Here is a 20,534-nt window from a genome sequence, read left to right as displayed (position 1 = left end):
TTCCATCTTGCAACAAAAGCCAGGTTTGCTAAGCTGAATCTTTTCAATGTATTTTAGAGCACATGCAATATCAGTATTGCGCTTCAACATCCTTTCAGCTTGTTTCAGGTTGTCCATCTTCTTCTTCCCAAAGTTTATGTTTCCAAAGTTACCTTTCAATCTTCTGAATATAGTCATTATTCGTTGAGGCTTCACCCTGATTTCTTGCAGTAATTTAGACAGCATGATTTCTTCCTCAGTCATATGTCTGTGGCTCAAGAAAAACTTTGTAAGGGAAGGAGAAGGGGCTAACTCATGGTTGTGCTCTAATGAACATGAAATGATATGCCAGCTGGTATGTACTTGTTTTATTCTGACATGCATACGACAATCTGTTTTCCTTAGAACATTCCTTTTCCTTTTCCTTTCAGTTATAGCCTTTGTTCGGTCCTTCCTCCCTTTGTTGCATTCTAAGGTAATCTTCCTCGATTTATAATTCCTTCCTTTTATTACTGCAAACCCAGCTATCTTCCCGTAAATGTTAACAAACTTAACAGCTTGTTCCAAAGTTGGGAAAACCATACCAACTTCTGGTGGTTTTGCATTACAGAGTTCTTCAGGAGTTGGAAATAAATAATCTTCCTTAGGGTTGACAACATCATCTTCTGAATCACTCATATCCTCACTACAACCTTCGAGAGTTTCTTCAACAATCTCCAAGACCTAAGGAAGAAGTGTAGACACAAAACATCAAAGAAAATAAAGTTATTTGTCTATGTGCATATATATTTTTTTTAAGCCAATTTTATGAGCCAAGGTTTTATATGAATGAAATGATAAAAAGATAAATACCTTATCCAAATCAGTTTCAGAATTTTCAGGTTGGCAAATCAAATTTTCATTAGAAGCATTCTCCTCACTATATTCATAAACAGGTATCTGCCAATAAATGTCAATACAATATTAATATGTAGCTTGTAGAACACAAACAAAAGAAATACGGAAAAACATTTAAAGAAATTAAAATAGATAGAATAAATAGGATATCTAGCTAGAAAATATATTGTCAGTAAACCAATAGAGCTCTGTTCGCACATTGTAAATTAAAACAAGAAGTGCTTACAAGTAACTGGCAACTTCATACATATAATGTTTTCTTAATCAATAATCCTACTACATATAAAAAGGTACAGAATTTTTTTTTGCAGATATGTTTTCCCTTAAAGCAATTAACCATGAAAAATACAAAGAACACATAAGCTATAAATGGCTTAAAAGTGAATGTAAAAAAAGGATTCCAATTATAATACATAGGTACCTCTGAGCTAGTTGATGTAACTACTACAGAGTTCATGGTATCTTGGACATTATTAAGATTGACATCTTCGCTCCTTCCAATTACTTCAGACAAAACCTAGTGAAAATCAAGGCAAATCATGTAGTTTTTTTTAGTTAAAATGATTTATAGGTATTTCTAAAGTGAAGCAACTAATTTTCCAAGTGCATTATACTTTTAACACACCTGAGTATGTTTTCTCATTTCTTCATACAAGACATACTGATCAAATTCATCCATAGTTTGATCTTTCTTTTCCTGTGAAGAAGTAAGAGCAGTCTTTCCATTCTATATTTCAGTATAGATTAAATATCACAAACTACAGAAATCAGTATAATGACAATGAACAAATTGTTTTTTACCTTGGCAATATGAGACTCCAGAACCTTTCTTGAACCTATAGCACGTGCAAGATCAGTGCATTTGTTTTTTCCTGATTTAACCTGTATTGCAAGTAACATATGTCTTGTTAGTTTATACCAAAGTAACAGAGATATGGAAAATGGTTACTATAAATTCAACATGTTATCTAGACCAGTTCAACAGGTTTTGCTCTTTGCTTTTCTTCATTGATTCTTCTCTGATTCTCTCTGAAATTAGTTATAGCTGCTTGTACTTTATCAATTTTTTCCACCACATTTATGTTTATTGATTGATTTTCCATGGGATAACCTGCAAAAAAAAATGTATGCGCATAAGACATGCGGGTTCTCTTCAAATAAATATGAGTTTTCTGATAGATCAGCATATGAGATAGCTGCATCCAGTAAACCTTCACCATACTCATTAATTGCTTCTCCATTTCTAACTGGAAGAAAAATATAGGAGAACAAAGATATTTTCTGATTAAAAGAAGATTTTGTATTGAGCTCGTATGCTGTTTACAAAAATGCAGTAAACTATGCTTCATCATTGATAATAAAAAAGGTTCGCACATATAAGTAACAACTGAAGAAAATATATTATAAATGAACTGAAGACTACAAGCAGTACTTAAAGAACAAGAATTCCTACATGAACATCCCTAGCATATTCGTTCCTCTCTCTCCATTGTGACCTCCACCTCGACAATGTCCTTTACATACGCTTCTGGGATTTCCTCCCTCGAAGAAACTCTCACAGTAAAACCACATCTAATTTTTTGTAATGCAAGTCCTGTCTGCAATTTGTGGTGCTCTCTTCAAGTAGATACTTGATTGCCGAATAGGGACCAGCCAAAAAGAATTGAGGTTGACGGAACCATCGTGTCTAATCCGTCCTATGAAACTTGGATGGAGCAGGGTCAACAAGTTGTAAGTTATTCTACCAAGTCAATGAGTAAGGATATTCTTTGTCTACTTTTTGAATTAGAGCATGCTACAGATTTTTGGGCTGTTATTTTTGAGTCATCAATTTTTCATCCACAATGTAAGCCGTGTATCAATATGTTAAAGTTACATGAAACATGATCAGGCGTAGGCAAAAACAAATCTGCATCACCAGTTGAATTAGTAGTTTCTAATTTCACTAACACTATTAAATTAGGATTATAAGTCTAAACACAAGGAAAAATTTCAACTAAAAGAAAAAGTCGCAACGAGAAAACAAAATTCAGGAACAAATCTGACCCGAAGCATGAAGATCGACGGATTAAAGCAGGAGTAGTACCCGGACGATAGCAGCGGAGGGAAGAAGATCCTATGTCGACGCGAGAGTGTGGTTTCCCGGCATCTTATGGTCGGAGTGGAGTAGATCAGTCCGCCCCCTCCAGATCTCCGGCGGAAATTTGAGTTTTCTTCTTCCTCCACTACGTCCGGTATATTTTCGAATTAATTAGATATGTTCGTGCGCGACAAGAGACATAATTCACACTTTTGCAATTATACCCTGGAAGTTTTCAGACCATGTAATAATAGACTGGTACACAGACACTTCCATGTGGGGCCATATCTTATTATTTTCTGGACACCAACTTTCCCCTTTGCTTTCTTCCCCACGAGTATCTTCGTCCCACTTTCCCCATCTCAGAAAAAATCCCCTCTCCCACTCTCCCGTCTCATGATACTTCCCAAATTCTCTCCCAAATCTGACAACACTTCAGCTAGATCTGTGGAGAACGGGACGACTGAAAGAAACGAGAGCATCCCTCGTTCTAGCTAGATCTAGAGGAATAGATCTTCAAGGCCCCTCCATCTGAACACCGATAAAGGTTCGTATATGTACATTTCCTTTTTCAAAATTGGAATGAAATTACTTCACAGGGGATTTTAGGTAGGTACATGGCTGTTGTGATAGGTTGACTAATTGTTCACTTGTTTTAACTCTGACGACAGAGAGTGAGAGAGATTTGCGTGAGAGATCTATATCGTGAAACTGTCCTACACTATTACTGTGTCTAGGGGATGCCAATAACTTTTTTCTTGCTGTGTGTTGGCTAATTCTAGTTCTAGCTGTTCACGATAAATACATTTTTTGCAGAAATTCATGCCTTAGTTGATCATTAAGAAATTATACTTAAGGTTCTGTACACAGTTCTTCCAACAGCAACACTATGTAATTTTGCATTCTTTTCAATTTTTGTGTATATTTCCATTTGCCTTTTTAGTTGCTTCTCTCTTAATTTTATAATGACAAAATGTATACACAAAAATGTTAGAACATAACATTTTCTCAATGACACACCTCTCTTAATTTTAGTTGCCTCTCTCTTAATTTTATTATTATAACATTTTCAAGTATAATGACACAGAGAAGATTTTGAGTTCACTTCAGTGTTAAAACAAAACATTTTCTCATATTTTTTTTCCATTTTGTAATTGTCATGTGATCCTCTGTATACACATGACTGAACTGACATTTTGCTGTAACTCCAACTAGCGCTACTACTCTTTGATGTAACTCCAACTTTGCCTCAAGATGATTCATCTTCTTCACCAGTTCAACTGCCGATGCTTGTAACACCACCTTATTGCCTTCACACTTGTCGCAGGGTCCTCTACCTGTGGTTTCTAGTACTGGTCATGCTGCAGCTGCGCATTAGTAACCTTGATGATTCCTTTCTGTATGTGAGCCTCTGCTGCACCTGTTTTCTTCTATTGTGAACGTAACCAACATTTTCCAAGGTATCTCTCTGTCTCAGTTACAACTCTTTTTCTTTTTTCTAATTTTCCTTGTTGCTCAACATTGGAATTCATTTTTTTATATGCTTTTCTTCGGTTTTCCGGAGTGGAACTGACGAGGCAAATAATTTATGCTAAGCCACCTTGATGATTCATTAATCACTGCCATCTCAATTCATAGATGGAAACTACTAATTACAAAAAAAGGGAGAGCCAGGAATTACTTTGCACTGATATCTCAACGAATAGTATGAAAAAATATAAGGTATTTTTTTCCTAACTGTTTTTATGTCAATATATGTTATAGCATTCTAATTATTCTATACTTTAATTTGGTAAGACTATAATTTCGTATTTGAATAACTTTTTCAGCGGCAAAGTTCAGAATACACAAGAATTTTTCTTCAAGCTTTGTCTACATTACCAGAACAGAAGAAAATAATCATCAGGAAGCTTGGTTTTGGTTCTATTCTGGGTTTTTCATGCTTCAGCAATGTTGATGTAATTTTTGAATGGCTAATCTCGCAGTTTGATACAAGCTCTGGAACTCTGTCACTAGAAGATCGCTTCACATTCACATTATCTTCTCACTCGGCACACATGATACTAGGATTCCCTGCTGGTCCAAAAGCTGTAGTCAGAACCCAATCAGTAGAACACCCAGATTTCATTTTCAACATTGTGAAAACAAAGTTTCCTACAGTAGAACATCTATGTTATTTGCTGTCAACTGATTTGGATGAAGATTCTTTCACTGTGATTTTCATGATGTTACTACTTCATCGCTTTTATTGATCCAAATGCATCCTGGAATTCCAAACCCGCTTATTATGCCAACTTGGAAGATATTTCTTCAATCCCAAACCTTGACCTGTAAATTCACACTTGATTGCCTGTTACGATCTATCGAAAAATTCCTGTTCAGGAAAAAACAAAACATAGATCTGGAATCTGGAGGTTGCAAGATTCTACTAGTGGTAAATTAAATAACTTATTTTTTTAATTGTTAAAATAGTTTTTTTTCTGTGTTCCTTTTTAAATATATGTATCAATACTTGTTGTTTCATTTTTATTTTTTATCTGTTTTTGCAGATATCGTACTTTGAGTTTCTAATAACTTCAGAGTTTAACTTGGGCAACAGCTTACCAAGGTTACCACTGTGGACAACCCATGTTGTCAACTCATACATCGCACTTGATTCACAACAAGGACATATTAAAGGATTTGGAAGACTCTCTGTAAGTACTAACAACATGTTTTTTATAGTGTGCTACCAAAACCATCTTCTTAATTGGAACATATCTTTATTTTTTACACCTCAATGAACAATCTATAAATTTAAAAAAGACAGTATATGTTTTTCTAAATATCTTTTCCCGTTTTGACTTTCCAGAAAAAGCACATAACATCAACACCATTCAAAGGTAGTAAGCAGCAGATGGAAATTCCTACAGAAATAAGAGATTACATGGAGCTAAAATTTGAAGGAATTCCTTTATGCCAGGTTAGCAAAAAAATAATACTTTCCTACTTATCAATTTTTGTCGCCACTAACAGCTACTGTGTTTCTCTACTCTTGTTACTTTATAACTTTCAAATGTCTTACGTATTATGCATTCCTCTTTCCAAAAATAAAGGAAAAGAAGAGGCTGCAATCGTTGGTTTCCAATTTCTTCAAGAAAATGGTTCAAAATTGCATACCAATCGTTAAAGGTTATGTAGACGACATTCAACTTGTTTCATCTTCAACACATAAACAAGAACTTGAGCCATCTTTCGAGAACGAATTGCATTTTCCTGCCCAAGCTAATAAGAATGCAATAATTGAAGAAAGCAAGTCAGAAATGGTTGTGTACCAACAGAAGAAAAAAGTCTCGGAAGAAGAGATGGAGAAATTCTTCCAGAATATGTTGTTTTTCAATCAAATTCAAGTTCCACAAGACAACTACGACATTAGAAGTGAGTTCCATCAAATTCTACATAATATCAGTGAACGTTGTTCCCTTGGAGAACAATCTGGTGGTTTTGATCTACCAAATCTTTATCCTGAATTCGAATCAAGTTTACTATATCCAAAAGGCATGACATCAGCAATCAATGTGAATGATACATCGTTGCAGTTCTCTGAATTCCTTAAACAAATTAAAGAAGGTTAGACAGTTTTCTGTATTGCAGTACATCTCCTAATTTCCTTTTCCTTTGGCTCAATACGACTTTGAATTACATGCAAAAAAATTTTTACTAAACAACAACTGTTTTTGTACATGCAGAGCTTTCTTTTGAAATAAAAAATCAAAGGATATCATATCCAACAATGGAACAGGACTGCAAGTTCTCTCTTCAGAATTTTGAGTTCTATTTGCCTAGTGAAGAAGAACCATTTCATGGTAAATATGTTTATTTATCATTTTCATTGTTGCCACTAACAGTTAACTATATTTCAGTACACACAGTTTTAATTTTTTTAGAGTATACAACATTGCATTTAACTATTTTTTTCCTTTTCTTTTTTTTAGGAGATGATGACAACTTGCATGAATTCTTTAGGAGACCAGATAATATTTTATCACACAATGGCATAATAAGTAATTCACTTCAAATTTACATTTTTACTATACTGCAACATACATATTTTTATACTTTTTTATTAATATGCATTACTAACTTATGGAAAAAACATAATTAGGTGATGTTACACCCAAAATTAACTGGCAAACTATTGGTCAGAAAAAAGTTCAAGATGATAAATATGTTTTCTCTCTAAATGAAAGGCTACTTGGGAAAAGAATTCCTTCAATCACTGATGAAAACAAAGGAAATTTCCCTTGTTTCAATCTTTTCGAAGAAGACAATCCAAATATGTCTGGTCATACATATTCCTCGGTTAGTGATTTGTTCTTTCGCATTTATATAAATTATAATTTTTACATTTCAAAACAATTGACAAAATCTTACAATTTTTATTTTTAATGTACAGCCAGGATCAAAACTGAAAGCAATTGATCCTCTTTTACATATGGTTCTTGACCAATGTGGGCAAGAAATATTAGGAGGACAAAGCAGTATCAAGTTAAAAACTCCTTTCATTCCTAGCAGCAAACTAAAAATGCAACATGTGCAACCTCCGCAACAAGTTATTTTCGCCACTGCACTTGAGCATGAATTTTACTGCAAACTTACAAGTACCAAAACAGAAAGCAGGTAATTCTGTCGAACATATTTTCACTGCATATGTGAACATAGCTGATTTACACATATTCTTCATATTAACTGCATGTCAAGTATAAATTGTCTTCAAGAAAATTAAAAGAGTATGGGTGGATCATAATAATAAAAATTGTCTTCTTCTTTTTAATTTTGACAGCCCTAGGATTTTTGAAATTAAAAGAGTATGGGTGGATCAGAGAACTTTGGCGTTATCAATGAACACAGGAGGTTGGATTCACCCCTGTGTAATGGATTGTTATGGAATGCTAACTTCAACCGAGCAAATTCATCGTAGAAAAGAAGGGAAATTTGGTGAGAAAGAAATTCTCATGCATGTCGTCATAAAAGAAGTCACGGTTTGTACCATCTTTTACCTAATCTTATGCCACATATGACATTTTCCCCCATTCTTTTTGAATGGTTGAATTCCATTTTTAAATTCGAATGTTTATTCCTTTTTTTGATTTCGGACAGAAATTACCTGATGGACCCTAACCTGGATTGTTCTGACCCAGAATATAAGAGGGTTTTATCACTAGATTATGTTGGATATAGATTGGAAAATGCAGGACTGGTAATTTTTTTGTTAAGCATCTTATTTTTTCCTCCTCATATATATAGTCAGAAAAATCCTCCTTCAATTTCTTCATAAAATATCAATTAACTTTCCTTCAAACTCTAATATATGTAGGTACACATTCCATGTCCAGTTGGAAAAGAGTGGATTCTTATTGTCGCAAACTTCATTGATAAATCATTTGATGTATTAAATCCTGATTCCGCAGAAGAAAAGTTCTCATCAGTAGTCAGCACTGTGATTTTCAATTTCAAACAGCTGTTTGTCAAATGTTACCCTGGTTGCTTCAAGTTCAATATACATGACTTTAGTGTTAAGTATGTTCATGTGCCTAAACAAAACTTTAGGTGATTACAAAAACACTGCATTTCTTAAAGCTACACATGTACTTGATTATTTTTATATTATACATTAGCTTATCGAGGTATTTGCTATTTTGTCCTTGAGCACAGGTATGACTCTGGAATTTTTGTGATCCAGTACATAAGATGCTACAATGGAGTTGAAGTACAACAATTCTCAAATGTAAGTAAATCTTCCATTTTTAGGTTTTTTGTTGCTTGTAATAATACAATGTAAATCTATAATTCTCATTTTTTTAAAAGGTTGACTTGCAAGCAATCCGTGAAAAAGTGTCATGCCAGCTAGTGATAAACAAATTCAATGAGCAACAAGTGCCAATAGCTCGAGAATTCATTGCGAAGCATGTAAGTATAATTATTTATTTTTAGTACTGACAATATAGAAACATACATACAGCATGATCATTGATTTTCTGTATTCTATGTTACGACAATATAGAAACGTACATACAGCATGATCATTCTTTTTCTGTATTCTATGTTCGACAGTATAGCAATACCTACAGCATGATCATTCTTTTTCTGTATTCTATGTTCTGACAGTATAGAAACATAAGTACAGCACAACCATTCATTTCTGTATTCTATTTTCTGAGAATATAGAAACATACGTACAGCACGACACTTCATTTCTGTATTCTATTTTCTGACAATATAGAAACATACCTACAGCATGATTATTCATTTTTGTATTATTTATTATTTTCCATAGGCTCCGCATCTTCTCCATTGATCAAGAAAGCAAAGTTTTTTCAACAGGACATATGATGTATTACAGTTGTAAGTCCCTTATAGATACGTTTTTTCACCATATGATGTATCATCTTCTCCATAATTTTTAGGTTTTACTTCTCTGTTTTCGTTTTTCTCCATAGATATCATGATCAAGGAACTTCTCAATCCTGCTTCTTCCTTGGGATTTTCGCCGCTGAGAGCTTCTTCTCTGATTCGTCCCCCGAGTCCGGTCCTCCGCCTCGGCCTCCGCCCCTTCTTCGCTCGTGTTCTGTTTTCGTACACGAACTACTGGATCTCTTACAAAATGAGATATTACATTCCATGGTTGGAGAATATAGTCTTGTTACGAGACTTCCTTTTATAAGTGGGATTTATTTTTACGCTTGTTTTTAATTTGAATTATGCAAGACCTACATGAAGTACATACAAGATGTTTTTAATTTGAATTACGAGACAGAAGGAACTTCTTTTCTGTGGATTTTTGTAACAATGTTTCTATATCTGTTTTTCTGTATAATTTCAGTAAACTGTCATGAACTGAGAAAACGCTAGTATGAGAATCAATGTCGTGACTGTTTCCTTTATTTTTTCCCAAAAATTAAACGTCATCAAAATTGCTAGCGACTAGATTCGAACTCGCTCCGTTCAGAAACAGTCTCAGCTAGTTTATCGAACAACGAAATGGAAATTGGTATCGACGGCAATCGAACTCAGCTCGATAAGAACAGCGAACCAGTCCAGAGCGAACCAGTCGAAGGAAATGGGCCGGCCCAACAAAGAGCAGAGGGGGTGGTCGGTGGCTGCAATACACCGACCAGGTCGGTGTAAAGCACCTCCCCGCCGGAACTCCTGGGGGAGCTCCTATACGCCGAGCTGGCCCCCCCCCCGACGTGGCTTACTGGGCCCGGCCCAACAGAAACAGGTAGGTTTTTCTTTTTTCGTTTCTTTTCTGTTTGTTAAATTTTTTACTATTTGAATATTTTTGAAAAATAAAAAATTATCAAAATCTGAATACTTTAAAAATTAAAATTGAGCATCTATGCTTTGAACAATTTTAAAAGATTTTCGCTTTTTTTAAAAAAACTTTTGAACAATTTTAGAATTGGAACAAATTTTAAATTTGAACAATTTTAAGTTTCAACAATTTTCTAATCTGAACAATTTTAAGTTTAAACTATTTTCTAATTTAAACATTTTTTTAATTTGAACAATTTTCTACTTTGAACAATTTTCGATGTGAACAAATTTTAAATTTGAACAAATTTTACATTTGAACAAATTTTACATTTGAACATTTTTAAAAATTGAACAAATTTTAATTTGAACATTTTAAAATTTTAAACAATTTTTGAATTTGAACAAATTTCATATTTGAACGGTTTCTAAATTTGAACGGTTTTTTATTTTAAGTTTAAACTATTTTCTAATTTAAACATTTTTTTAATTTGAACAATTTTCTACTTTGAACAATTTTCGATGTGAACAAATTTTAAATTTGAACAAATTTTACATTTGAACAAATTTTACATTTGAACATTTTTAAAACTTGAACAAATTTTAATTTGAACATTTCAAAATTTTAAACAATTTTTTAATTTGAACAAATTTCATATTTGAACGGTTTTTAGATTTGAACGGTTTTCAAATTTGAACATTTTTTAATTTAATTTTTTTTCAATTTGAACAATTTTTTAAACATTAAAATTTTCGAATCTAAAAAAATATAAACAAAACCGAAAACAGAAAAAAGAAAAGAAAACAGAAAACAGAAAAAGAAACCAGAAAAGAAAACAAAAAACAAAAAACAAAAACAAACTGCACAGTCTAAACAGACCCAAATGGGCCTAGCCCATACCCGACCAGGGGGTGTGCGGTGGCCGGTAGCCACCGACCTGGTCGGTGTATAGGTTTTGCCGGGGGGTCCTCGCCACCGACCTGGTCGGTAGGAGCGGGACGCCGCACACCCTCCGCCCGAGCTGGGCCGGGCCCAATAGGTAACACTTTGTTTTTTCGTTTTTTCTATCTTTTTTCTAACATTTTTGTTTCTAGAAAAAACTAATGTTTTTTTTAAATTTGAACAGTTCGAAATGTTGAACAAAAATTAAAATATCCGATTTTTTTAAATTGAACAATTTATAAATTTGAACAAATTACATAAATGTTTTAATTTTTTTGAACAAATTTAGATTTTGAGAACTTTTCAAGTTTGAACATTATTGAAATATGAACATTTTTCGAATTTGAACATTTTTCACATATTTTTCGAATTTGAACAGTTTTCAAATTTGAAAACAAATTTGAACAGTTTTCAAATTTGAACCATTTTTGAATTTGAACAATTTTCTAATTTGAACAATTTTAAAATTTGAACAATTTTTGAATTTGAACAATTTTTAAATTTTAATATTATTCGAATCGGAAAATAAACAAAAAAAGTAACAGAAAAATAGAACAGAAAACAGAAAAGAAAAACGAAAACGGAAAACAAAAAACGAAAAAAGGGCAAAAAGTCAACGAAGCAGTGAAATAAGAGGGGAGATCTATCTAAATGGGTCGGCCCAAAACCGACGCAGGGGGTGGTCGGTGGCTCGTATACACCGACCTGGTCGGTGTATAGGATTCGCCGGAGCTCCTCGCCACCGACCTGGTCGGTGGGTGGAAGGCACCGCACACCCCCCACGATCCAGTAATTTAGTGGGCCGCGGCCCATTGCATCAGGTGAGTTTTTTTTCCTTTTTCTTCCTTCTTTTCTGTTTTTTTTCTTTTCTGTTTATATTTTCATTTTTTAAAATCTAACATTTTTAAAAACTTTTTTCGATAAAAAGTTTTTATAAAATTTGAACAGTTTTCTGAAACCAAAACATTTTTAAATTTGAACATTTTTTGGATTTGAATAGTTTTCAAAATTCGAAATTTGAACAATTTTTAACTCGAATAATTTTCAAAATTGAACGTTTTTTGAATATGAACAAATTTCGAATTTGAACGATTTTTCGATTTGAACGATTTTCATATTTGAACAATTTTCAAATTTATACGGTTTTCGAATTTACACAGTTTTCAAATTTGAACGGTTTTCAAATTTGAACATTTTTGAATTTAAACTTTTTCTCAATTTGAACAATTTTTAAAAATCAAAATTTTCGAATCTAAAAAATATAAACAAAACCAAAAACAGAAAAAAGAAAACAGAAAAAAGAAACCAGAAAAGAAAAAAAATAAAAAATGAGGCTAAACAGCCACAAATGGGCCTGGCCCATACCCGGCCAGGGGAGTGTGCGGTGGCCGGTAGCCACCGACCTGGTCGGTGTATAGGTTTTGCCCACTCGCGCAACAGGCGAACGAGGAGCTCCTCGCCACCGATCTGGTCGGTGGCTGTTCGGCACCGCACACCATCCCACGATCCAGGTAATTTAATGGGCCGCGGCCCATTATGTCAGGTGAGTTTCTTTTTTTCCTTTTTCTTCCTTCTTTTCTGTTTTTTCTTTTTTATTTATATTTTCGTTTTTTAAAATCTAACCGTTTTAAAAACTTTTTTCGAGAAAAAGTTTTTCATAAAATTTGAACAGTTTTCTGAAACCAATACAGTTTTTAAATTTGAACATTTTTTGGATTTGAATATTTTTCAAAATTTGAAATTTGAACAATTTTTAACTCGAACAATTTTCAAAATTGAACGTTTTTAAAATATGAACAAATTTCGAATTTGAACGTTTTTTCGATTCGAACAGTTTTCATATTTGAATAATTTTCAAATTTTCAAATTTGAACGGTTTTCGAATTTGAACGATTTTCAGATTTGAACGGTTTTCAAATTTAAACATTTTTTAATTTAAACATTTTCTCAATTTGAACAATTTTAAAATTCAAAATTTTCGAATCTAAAAAACTACAAACAAAACCGAAAACAGAAAAAAGAAAAGAAAACAGAAAAAAGAAACCAGAAAAAAAAAGAAAAAACGAACTGCTACAGGCCAAATAGCCACAAATGGGCATGGCCCATACCCGACCAGGGGGTGTGCGGTGGCCGGTAGCCACCGACCTGGTCGGTGTATAGGTTTTGCCTGGCGAACGACACCTAAGCCAGGGCACGCGCCCGGGCTGGAGGGGCGCTGCGTCCGCCTGTGACTCTTCTGATATACTAGATTTAGATTATTTTTTTCGAAAATGGGCTCTTTATTACTTGCTCAATAGGTTTGGCCTCTGCATAACTAAATAACTAAGATGCACACAGCCGCACACGAATCCGTTACAAAACCACACAAAAGGGTTCAAAGATAAAAACATAGTCCAAAGAACGGTAACAGCAACTAGCTAGGAGGGTCTAGCCGAAGGTCACGCTGCCACCCATGATGGGAGAAAATATCCCTCGCCATATCCTCCCGCCATGAAGACACCTCCGTAAATAGGTCTCGGTACTCCACACGCTGCAACGGTATCCATGAACGAAGCAAAGCTGTGCACCGAAGTAATATTATTGAAAATCTTGTCATTTCTACATAGCCACAGCGACCAAATAATTGCAATCGCTCACATCCTAATAAGACGTTTAAACCTAACATCCACACCATTGAGCCAGTTTCCAAATAAATTGGCAACACTACGTGGTGAGTATAAGGTAGACCCAATTTGGACGGCCAACCATATAGACCTAGCAAATTTACATTGGAAAAATAAGTGTTTAATAGTCTCGTCCTGATGACAGAAGACACACTTTTTACTTCCATGCCAGTTGCGTTTGGCAAGATTATCTTTCGTAACAATAACCCCCTGACGAAGATACCAGGCAAAGATTTTTGTTCTTAGTGGTATCTTCATCTTCCAAATCTTCGAGTTATTATCGACCGGGATATTAGGCTGAATTAGAGCATTGTACAAGGAAGCCACTCGGAATGAACCATTTCCAGTAAGATTCCAGCGAAATACATCTGGTCTCTGCGTCAATTGAACTAACTCGAGACGTTGTAACAAATTCTGTCAAGAGGCTTGTCTGGGACCGATGAGACTTCTTCTGAACTCCACATTTGGTGGGAAATTTTCCAACACCTTGGCGATAGTATCGCCTTTGTGACGCACAATATTATACAAAGCCGGATATTGTTCTGAGAGTGTGGTATTACCCAACCATTTATCCTCCCAGAAACGAATTTACGATCCATCCTTTATAGAGAAAGAACCATATGGAAAGAAAAACTTCTTTGTTTCCATAAGACCAGGCCAACAATGCGAATCTCCTGGTCTCCAAATAACCTAAGATACAGCCTTTGATCCGTTTAAATTCGGTGGCTGATCATGTCATTAGACCTCTCAAACTGCTTTTATGCAAGGGCGGAATACTGGATGGGGTTGTTGTCCTCCATGAAACTGTTCAAGAATTGCATAGAAAGAAGTTGAATGACGTCATCTTAAAGATTGACTTTGAGAAGGCCTATGATAAGGTTAAGTGGTCTTTTTTGCAACAAACTCTCGGAATGAAAGGCATCTCCGATGAGTGGCATGCGTTAATCAATAGTTTTATCTCGGGTGGAAGTGTTGCCATTAAAGTCAATGATGATGTGGGCAAATATTTCCAAACTAAGAAAGAACTTAGACAGGGAGATCCATTATCGCCAGTGCTATTTAATATAGTGGCTGATATGCTCGCTGTCTTGATTGAACGTGCAAAGTCTGAGGGCCAAATTGAAGGGGTTATTCCTCATCTGGTTGATGGAGGGCTATCCATTATTCAATACGTCGACGATACAATACTTTTTATGGATCACGACATGGACAAGGCTCGGAACCTAAAGTTAATTCTTTCTGCGTTTGAGCGCTTGTCGGGTCTGAAAATAAATTTTCATAAAAGTGAATTGTTCTGTTTTGGCGAGGCCCAAGATCATGTTGCAGAATAAGCTGAACTGTTTGGTTGTGGCCAAGTCCAATTTCAATTAGGTACTTGGGAATTCCGATTCATTATCGGAGGCTAACCAATGCCGAGTGAAAATTGGTTGAGGAAAGGCTTCAGATTAGATTAACTAGTTGGAAAGGTAAATTGTTGTCCTTGGGTGGAAGATTAGTTCTCATAAATGCGGGGTACTGAGTAATATGGTACTCTATATGATATCTTTCTTCCAACTTCCCAGAGGAGTCTTAAAACGGTTGTACTATTTTCGAGCAAGATTCTTCTGGCAAGGGGATTGCGAGAAGCGTAAATATCGGCTGGCTAAATGGAGTGTGTTGTGTCGGTCCAAAGATCATGGAGGACTTGGTATTTAAGATCTCCAGGTCAAGAATAGGGCACTTCTCGGTAAATGGTTGTATAAGCTACTTACCGAAGAGGGCATATGGCAAACACTAGATTTAGATGTGCGCCTTGGCGCACGAACCGTGGATTTCACATCTTGTATAACAACAGTAAAAATCAGGTGAAAAAATGATAATATATGTAAATTTGAATTACCCGGTTAAAAGTCATTATCTCGTGAAGTTGAAACATATAAGAAAACGTGGAGTGCAAAAGAACAAACACATGAATAAGGCATGGCGTTCCAGAACGAAGTACAAAAGCAAATATCTATATCTGGCTTAATATTTTTTTCTTATAAACAAATAATATTTAGATTGTAAAAACATGTTTCAAGCCACCATAGAAAATGAGACCAAATAAAAATAACCAAAGAAGATAAGGGGAAAATGTATATGATATATAGAATTACTCGAATAATCTTAAATGGTACCTCAACACTTTAGGAGAATCTGAATAAAACTTACAGAGGGACTGTAAACAATAACAAATATTCAAAGCATTCCTTTTCTACCAAACGTGTTTGAGAACCACCATAATGTAGAGGAAACATGAGTGGTTAACATTCCATTGACCATAAGAGAGGTAATTACAGACAGTGAAGTAGAGAAATGTGCCAAACACAAGTGAGAAAATAGAGAAATATATTACAATAGGTACATGAACACATTGTTTAGAGATTAACAATAGCTAAACACATGGAGGGGGTACCATTCAGGTTTAAAGCAGAGCTGTTCAAACACAATGATTCCATGATCAGAGATCAATACTCAAAACAGACACCAGAGGTAGTTACACACAAGAAGTAGCGATAGTTCAGGTAACGATGATCAAACCTCGTAATCTGTAGGATGCCTCTTCCTTTAACTTTTTTTTGATATACTGTACTGTACTGAAGTAATCTTGGAAGCCATAAGTTGTCATAAGTCAGAACACTTAGTCAATCTAGGAATAGACAGTTAAGGTAAACCATTGGCAAAATAATAATACATGAATGTGCAAATAGATTGAATAATGCAGTAGTTGGCAGCAAGATGACATCACTTGATAACATCAAATAGATTGAACCGCATGCTTGATGAGGGAATAATACCTGCTCTCAGCTGTAGCGCAAAAGCTAAAGAAAGTTCAGTTTAAGAAAGCCATATTTTGGTTGTGGGCAAACAAATATGCAAGCAAATGATGGGACTTCCGTTTTCGAAAGAAGAAAACTCTATACAAATAGTATATCATAGATATACTGGGTTAGAATAAAATTACACATTGAATTCGACCTAACTAAATTATTGCTTAAACTGAAGGGGCGCTGCTTGTTCATAATTGTATATTACTCCCTGAATGTTAGTACATGCCTTTTTAGGAGAGTAGGAAATGTTAAATTTCTCAGAAACCAGCCCTCAACTGTTTCAGTATGTTACCTTGGTGACATTTTCTTCCCTCGCTCAATACTTAAGTTCACCACTCGTGTGTAGTCTATACTTACATAGATCTGGACACAAATGTAGGAACCCAGCAGACTGAAATATTTAGGAGATAGCATTTAAACTCATACTGATGTACATGAATAAATTAGGAGAGAATATAAAAAAATAAAGTGGTGTGCAGGAAACTATTTTTGAATTTTCATAAAGAACACCAAATACAGCAATCTCTCTAAATATCATTATTGTACCTTGAGGGAAAAATGGCTGCGTACAAATGGTGGCATCAGGGAAAAGGCAACATTCCATTAGGAACTTGAACATAAGGCATCCCTGTAACCTTCCCAAGGGAGTTGTCACTAAAATAGTAGATACATCTTTTGACCACATTTACTTGAACAATGGAAGGGCCTGTTCGACAACGCCCAGAGTGCAATTAAGCAATGTTTATGCTAAAAAGAAAAGGCAATATGTGATGAACGAAAAATTAGGATCTACAGAACAACATTTTCTTTTCTTCGTACTCAGCAAATCTCTGAAATAGAAAAACACAAGGTTGCGTGGAAGGCAGCAACGCGAAGTCATCTTGCTGGATACTCAATTATATCCCTTCATAGCAAATCAATCCAAGATTTTATGTCCAAATGCAATAGTGAGGTTCGAATAGCGGGATGGGACACCCAAAAAGATAGAACTATTTTCATCATCTGCAGCGTGAGTAGAAATCAAGGACATCTCTAGCGTGATCTGCTTCCACTGCCTAAAGCTATACATAGTAAACCACCGAATTATCTTTGTGAGCAGAAATTTTGTACACCAGTTATAAAATCAAAATATCACCAAAATGGAGCTGCAGTCCTATGATGGCATCCGAATTCTTATGGCCATGCCTGAACTGAAGCATCACCTAAATGACAGATGTTATTCCTAGTCATGAGGTATAAAATCAAAGACATATCAAGTTATAAATAACAAGAGCCACATCCATGTAACATTCATGAGTTGAAGCATGCTCCGAACCTCGCTGCTGAAGTTTGCCCGGGAATAATTGCACTGATGCTCATACCTGAAGCATTCTCTTAATTTTTGTATATCAAATAGCTGCAGCAAACGCATATACAGGAGAAATGCACGTAGAAGCAACCCTGTCGACCTGTAAGCTCATCCATTTGTTCAATTGCATAAGCTGGTTGATAAATAAATTTGTGCTGCTAGCTGCATTGTAGCTGAAGTAGAATGTATTAGGGCGCTCATTTACCTGTAGGAATATCCATAGCTTTGAAGGGACGTAGGATCTTCAGTTAGGCATGGGTCACTAGATGTGGAGAGACAAGCAAGATACTTCCAATCACCTCACTGCCTAACATCACCAGAAGGAGGAGCTCATATGGACCTTCCAAATCATGTTGATCAGCAGGCGTCGACTGCGGGGCGACACATGGGGTCAAAATCAACACTAAGCAGTGGAGGAAGAGAGCGTCACTCATTTTACCTAACTAACTGACTGACTACCAAATAATTAGGGCGCTCATTTACCTGTAGGAATATCCATACTTTGAAGGGTCGAATCTGAACATAACCATTCATTCCAATTCTTTTTATGCCCCTGAAAAGAAAAACAAGACAAAGAAGTTTCTCAGAGGGCTATCCATAAACTGGAGCATGCAAAATTTGTACAAAAAACTCAAAAATGTCACTTCTAACAAATAAATACCATATGCATCAGAGTGTTTTCTGATGTCGGGGTTTCATCGCCCATAGATCAAGAGAGACAACAAGCAATTAGGATGCAACGATCCTTACAAAGAGAAATAAACTTAAAAGGAAAACAAACAAATATGAGCAATGTATATAAATAAAACCAAGCACAAATCTCATTAGACCGCTGAAGTAATATGCCACAGAAATGTCAAACCAGGGTCTTCTTCCTGTCGTCCTTCTGAACCGGCTGTGTGTTCTCCTCGAAGCGCTGGCCCTTGTTAGCTTTACTATTGATTGTTCAGTGGTAAAATTTGAAACAGTGGCAATAAACTGAAATTATTCAAGCATACAGAAATAAAACCATACATCAAATACAACACATACGGCAAGAGTGGAGCAAACCTACAAAATACACTACTAGGAAAAACCTTATTGCCGGGCACCAAAAAAAAGCTACTGCCGGCGCACCAGAGCCCGCCGGTGGAAACACGCGGGTGGTAATGAGTTACCGCCGATGTACTAGCTGGTGCGCGCGCCAGCAGTAACAAGAATTATCCTCGGTGCACTAGGCCTAGTGCACCGGTGGTATGTTTTTTCAAAACTCAAAATAAGGCCGATCCAGATCTAGATCTAGCTCGGGTTCATATATCCCGGGTTCGTCCTCAAAAACGGTGGCCGTGCGCCGCCTTGTTGTCGTTGTCACGCCGGTGTAGGAGTAGGAGGAGGAGGAGGATGGGGTCGTAGGTGGTGGTTTAAGAGGAGGAGGAGGAGGAGGAGGAGGGGGATGAGGATGAGGATGAGTCCGGAGGTGGTGGTTTAGGAGGAGGAGGAGGATGAGGATGAGTCTGGAGGTGGTGCTTTAGGATGAGGAGGAGGAGAAGGGCGGAGGTGGAGGTGGAGGAGGAGGAGGAGAAGGAGAAGGAGAAGGCCGGAGGTGGAGGTGGAGGAGGTCACCGGAGTAGGAGGAGGCCGTCAGTGAGGATTACAAGGAGAAGAGGAGGAGGGAAAGAGGAGAAGGGGGAGAAGTGAGGAAGGAGAAGATGCATGAGGGCCGGCTTTGCATATATAGTCCAGGTTACCACCGGCGCACCTAAAATGGCGGTGCGCTGGGGGGTAAATTTTTTTATATTTTTTACCAAAATCTAAAAGCTCAAAAATGTCTTTTTTATGTTCTAAATTTGACGAATCCATTTTTTGTCCACCGTAGGTCATTGAATTCAGATAGGAAATTTCGGCGTAGATAGATTTTGATATAAAAAAGTTTTTCATCGGATGTCGTATACAACCAGAAATCCCGTTTTACCGAAACATAACGCTATTTTGCATAACATATCGAAATTCATGTTTTTAAATTTTTCATTAAAACTAGATGGCATAATACATGGACATCTCGAAGGATTTAATTTTTTGAAAAGGCGTTGGGGGGTGGGAGGTGTGGAGAGAAAATATGTGCTCCCCTTACCCCCGGCGCGCCTCTATGGTGGTGCGCCGGTGGTACATTGTTTACCACCGGCGCACCACCATAGAGGCACGCCGGTGGTAAGGGGAGCTCGAATGTTTGATCTGGCCCGGACCTCTTCTAACTTTATCCCCGGCGCACTAAATTTTTGTTGCGCTGGCGGTACTGGACCATCACTGGCACGGTCAAAACATGGTGCGCCGGTAGTATTTACCACCGACGCGGTCAAAACATGGTGCGCTGGTAGCTATAGGCCTTTTTCTAGTAGTGATAAGAGATCAGACATAGTGAATTGCAAAAGATATAGGAAGCGGGTTCAGGAATAGAAATGTATTCTTAAACCTTAGGTACATTAGAATTCTAAATTTGAATTCA

At 36.1% G+C, this 20,534-nt stretch overlaps 2 protein-coding genes across 2 annotated transcripts; both read left to right on the top strand.

The window, feature by feature from the left end:
* The first annotated feature begins 5,152 nt into the window (after positions 1 to 5,152).
* Positions 5,153 to 8,016, top strand: LOC127323752 (uncharacterized). The gene is made up of 10 exons (XM_071824020.1): positions 5,153 to 5,169; positions 5,339 to 5,390; positions 5,506 to 5,652; positions 5,808 to 5,918; positions 6,052 to 6,565; positions 6,685 to 6,801; positions 6,931 to 6,999; positions 7,101 to 7,297; positions 7,392 to 7,615; positions 7,779 to 8,016. The coding sequence occupies exons 1-10, from the start codon at positions 5,153 to 5,155 to the stop codon at positions 8,014 to 8,016; spliced, it is 1,686 nt and encodes a 561-aa protein (XP_071680121.1).
* An 89-nt stretch (positions 8,017 to 8,105) lies between these two features.
* On the top strand, positions 8,106 to 9,737 carry LOC139833679 (uncharacterized). Its single transcript, XM_071824019.1, has 6 exons — positions 8,106 to 8,195; positions 8,313 to 8,545; positions 8,651 to 8,723; positions 8,804 to 8,905; positions 9,273 to 9,340; positions 9,436 to 9,737. The coding sequence occupies exons 1-5, from the start codon at positions 8,106 to 8,108 to the stop codon at positions 9,291 to 9,293; spliced, it is 519 nt and encodes a 172-aa protein (XP_071680120.1). The 3' UTR covers positions 9,294 to 9,340; positions 9,436 to 9,737.
* The last annotated feature ends 10,797 nt before the right edge of the window (positions 9,738 to 20,534 follow it).

This window comes from Lolium perenne, chromosome 7, assembly GCF_019359855.2.
Source record: "Lolium perenne isolate Kyuss_39 chromosome 7, Kyuss_2.0, whole genome shotgun sequence".
NCBI lineage: Eukaryota > Viridiplantae > Streptophyta > Magnoliopsida > Poales > Poaceae > Lolium > Lolium perenne.
Note: the sequence above shows the minus strand (reverse complement) of the source record. Positions and strands in the feature narration are given on the sequence as shown.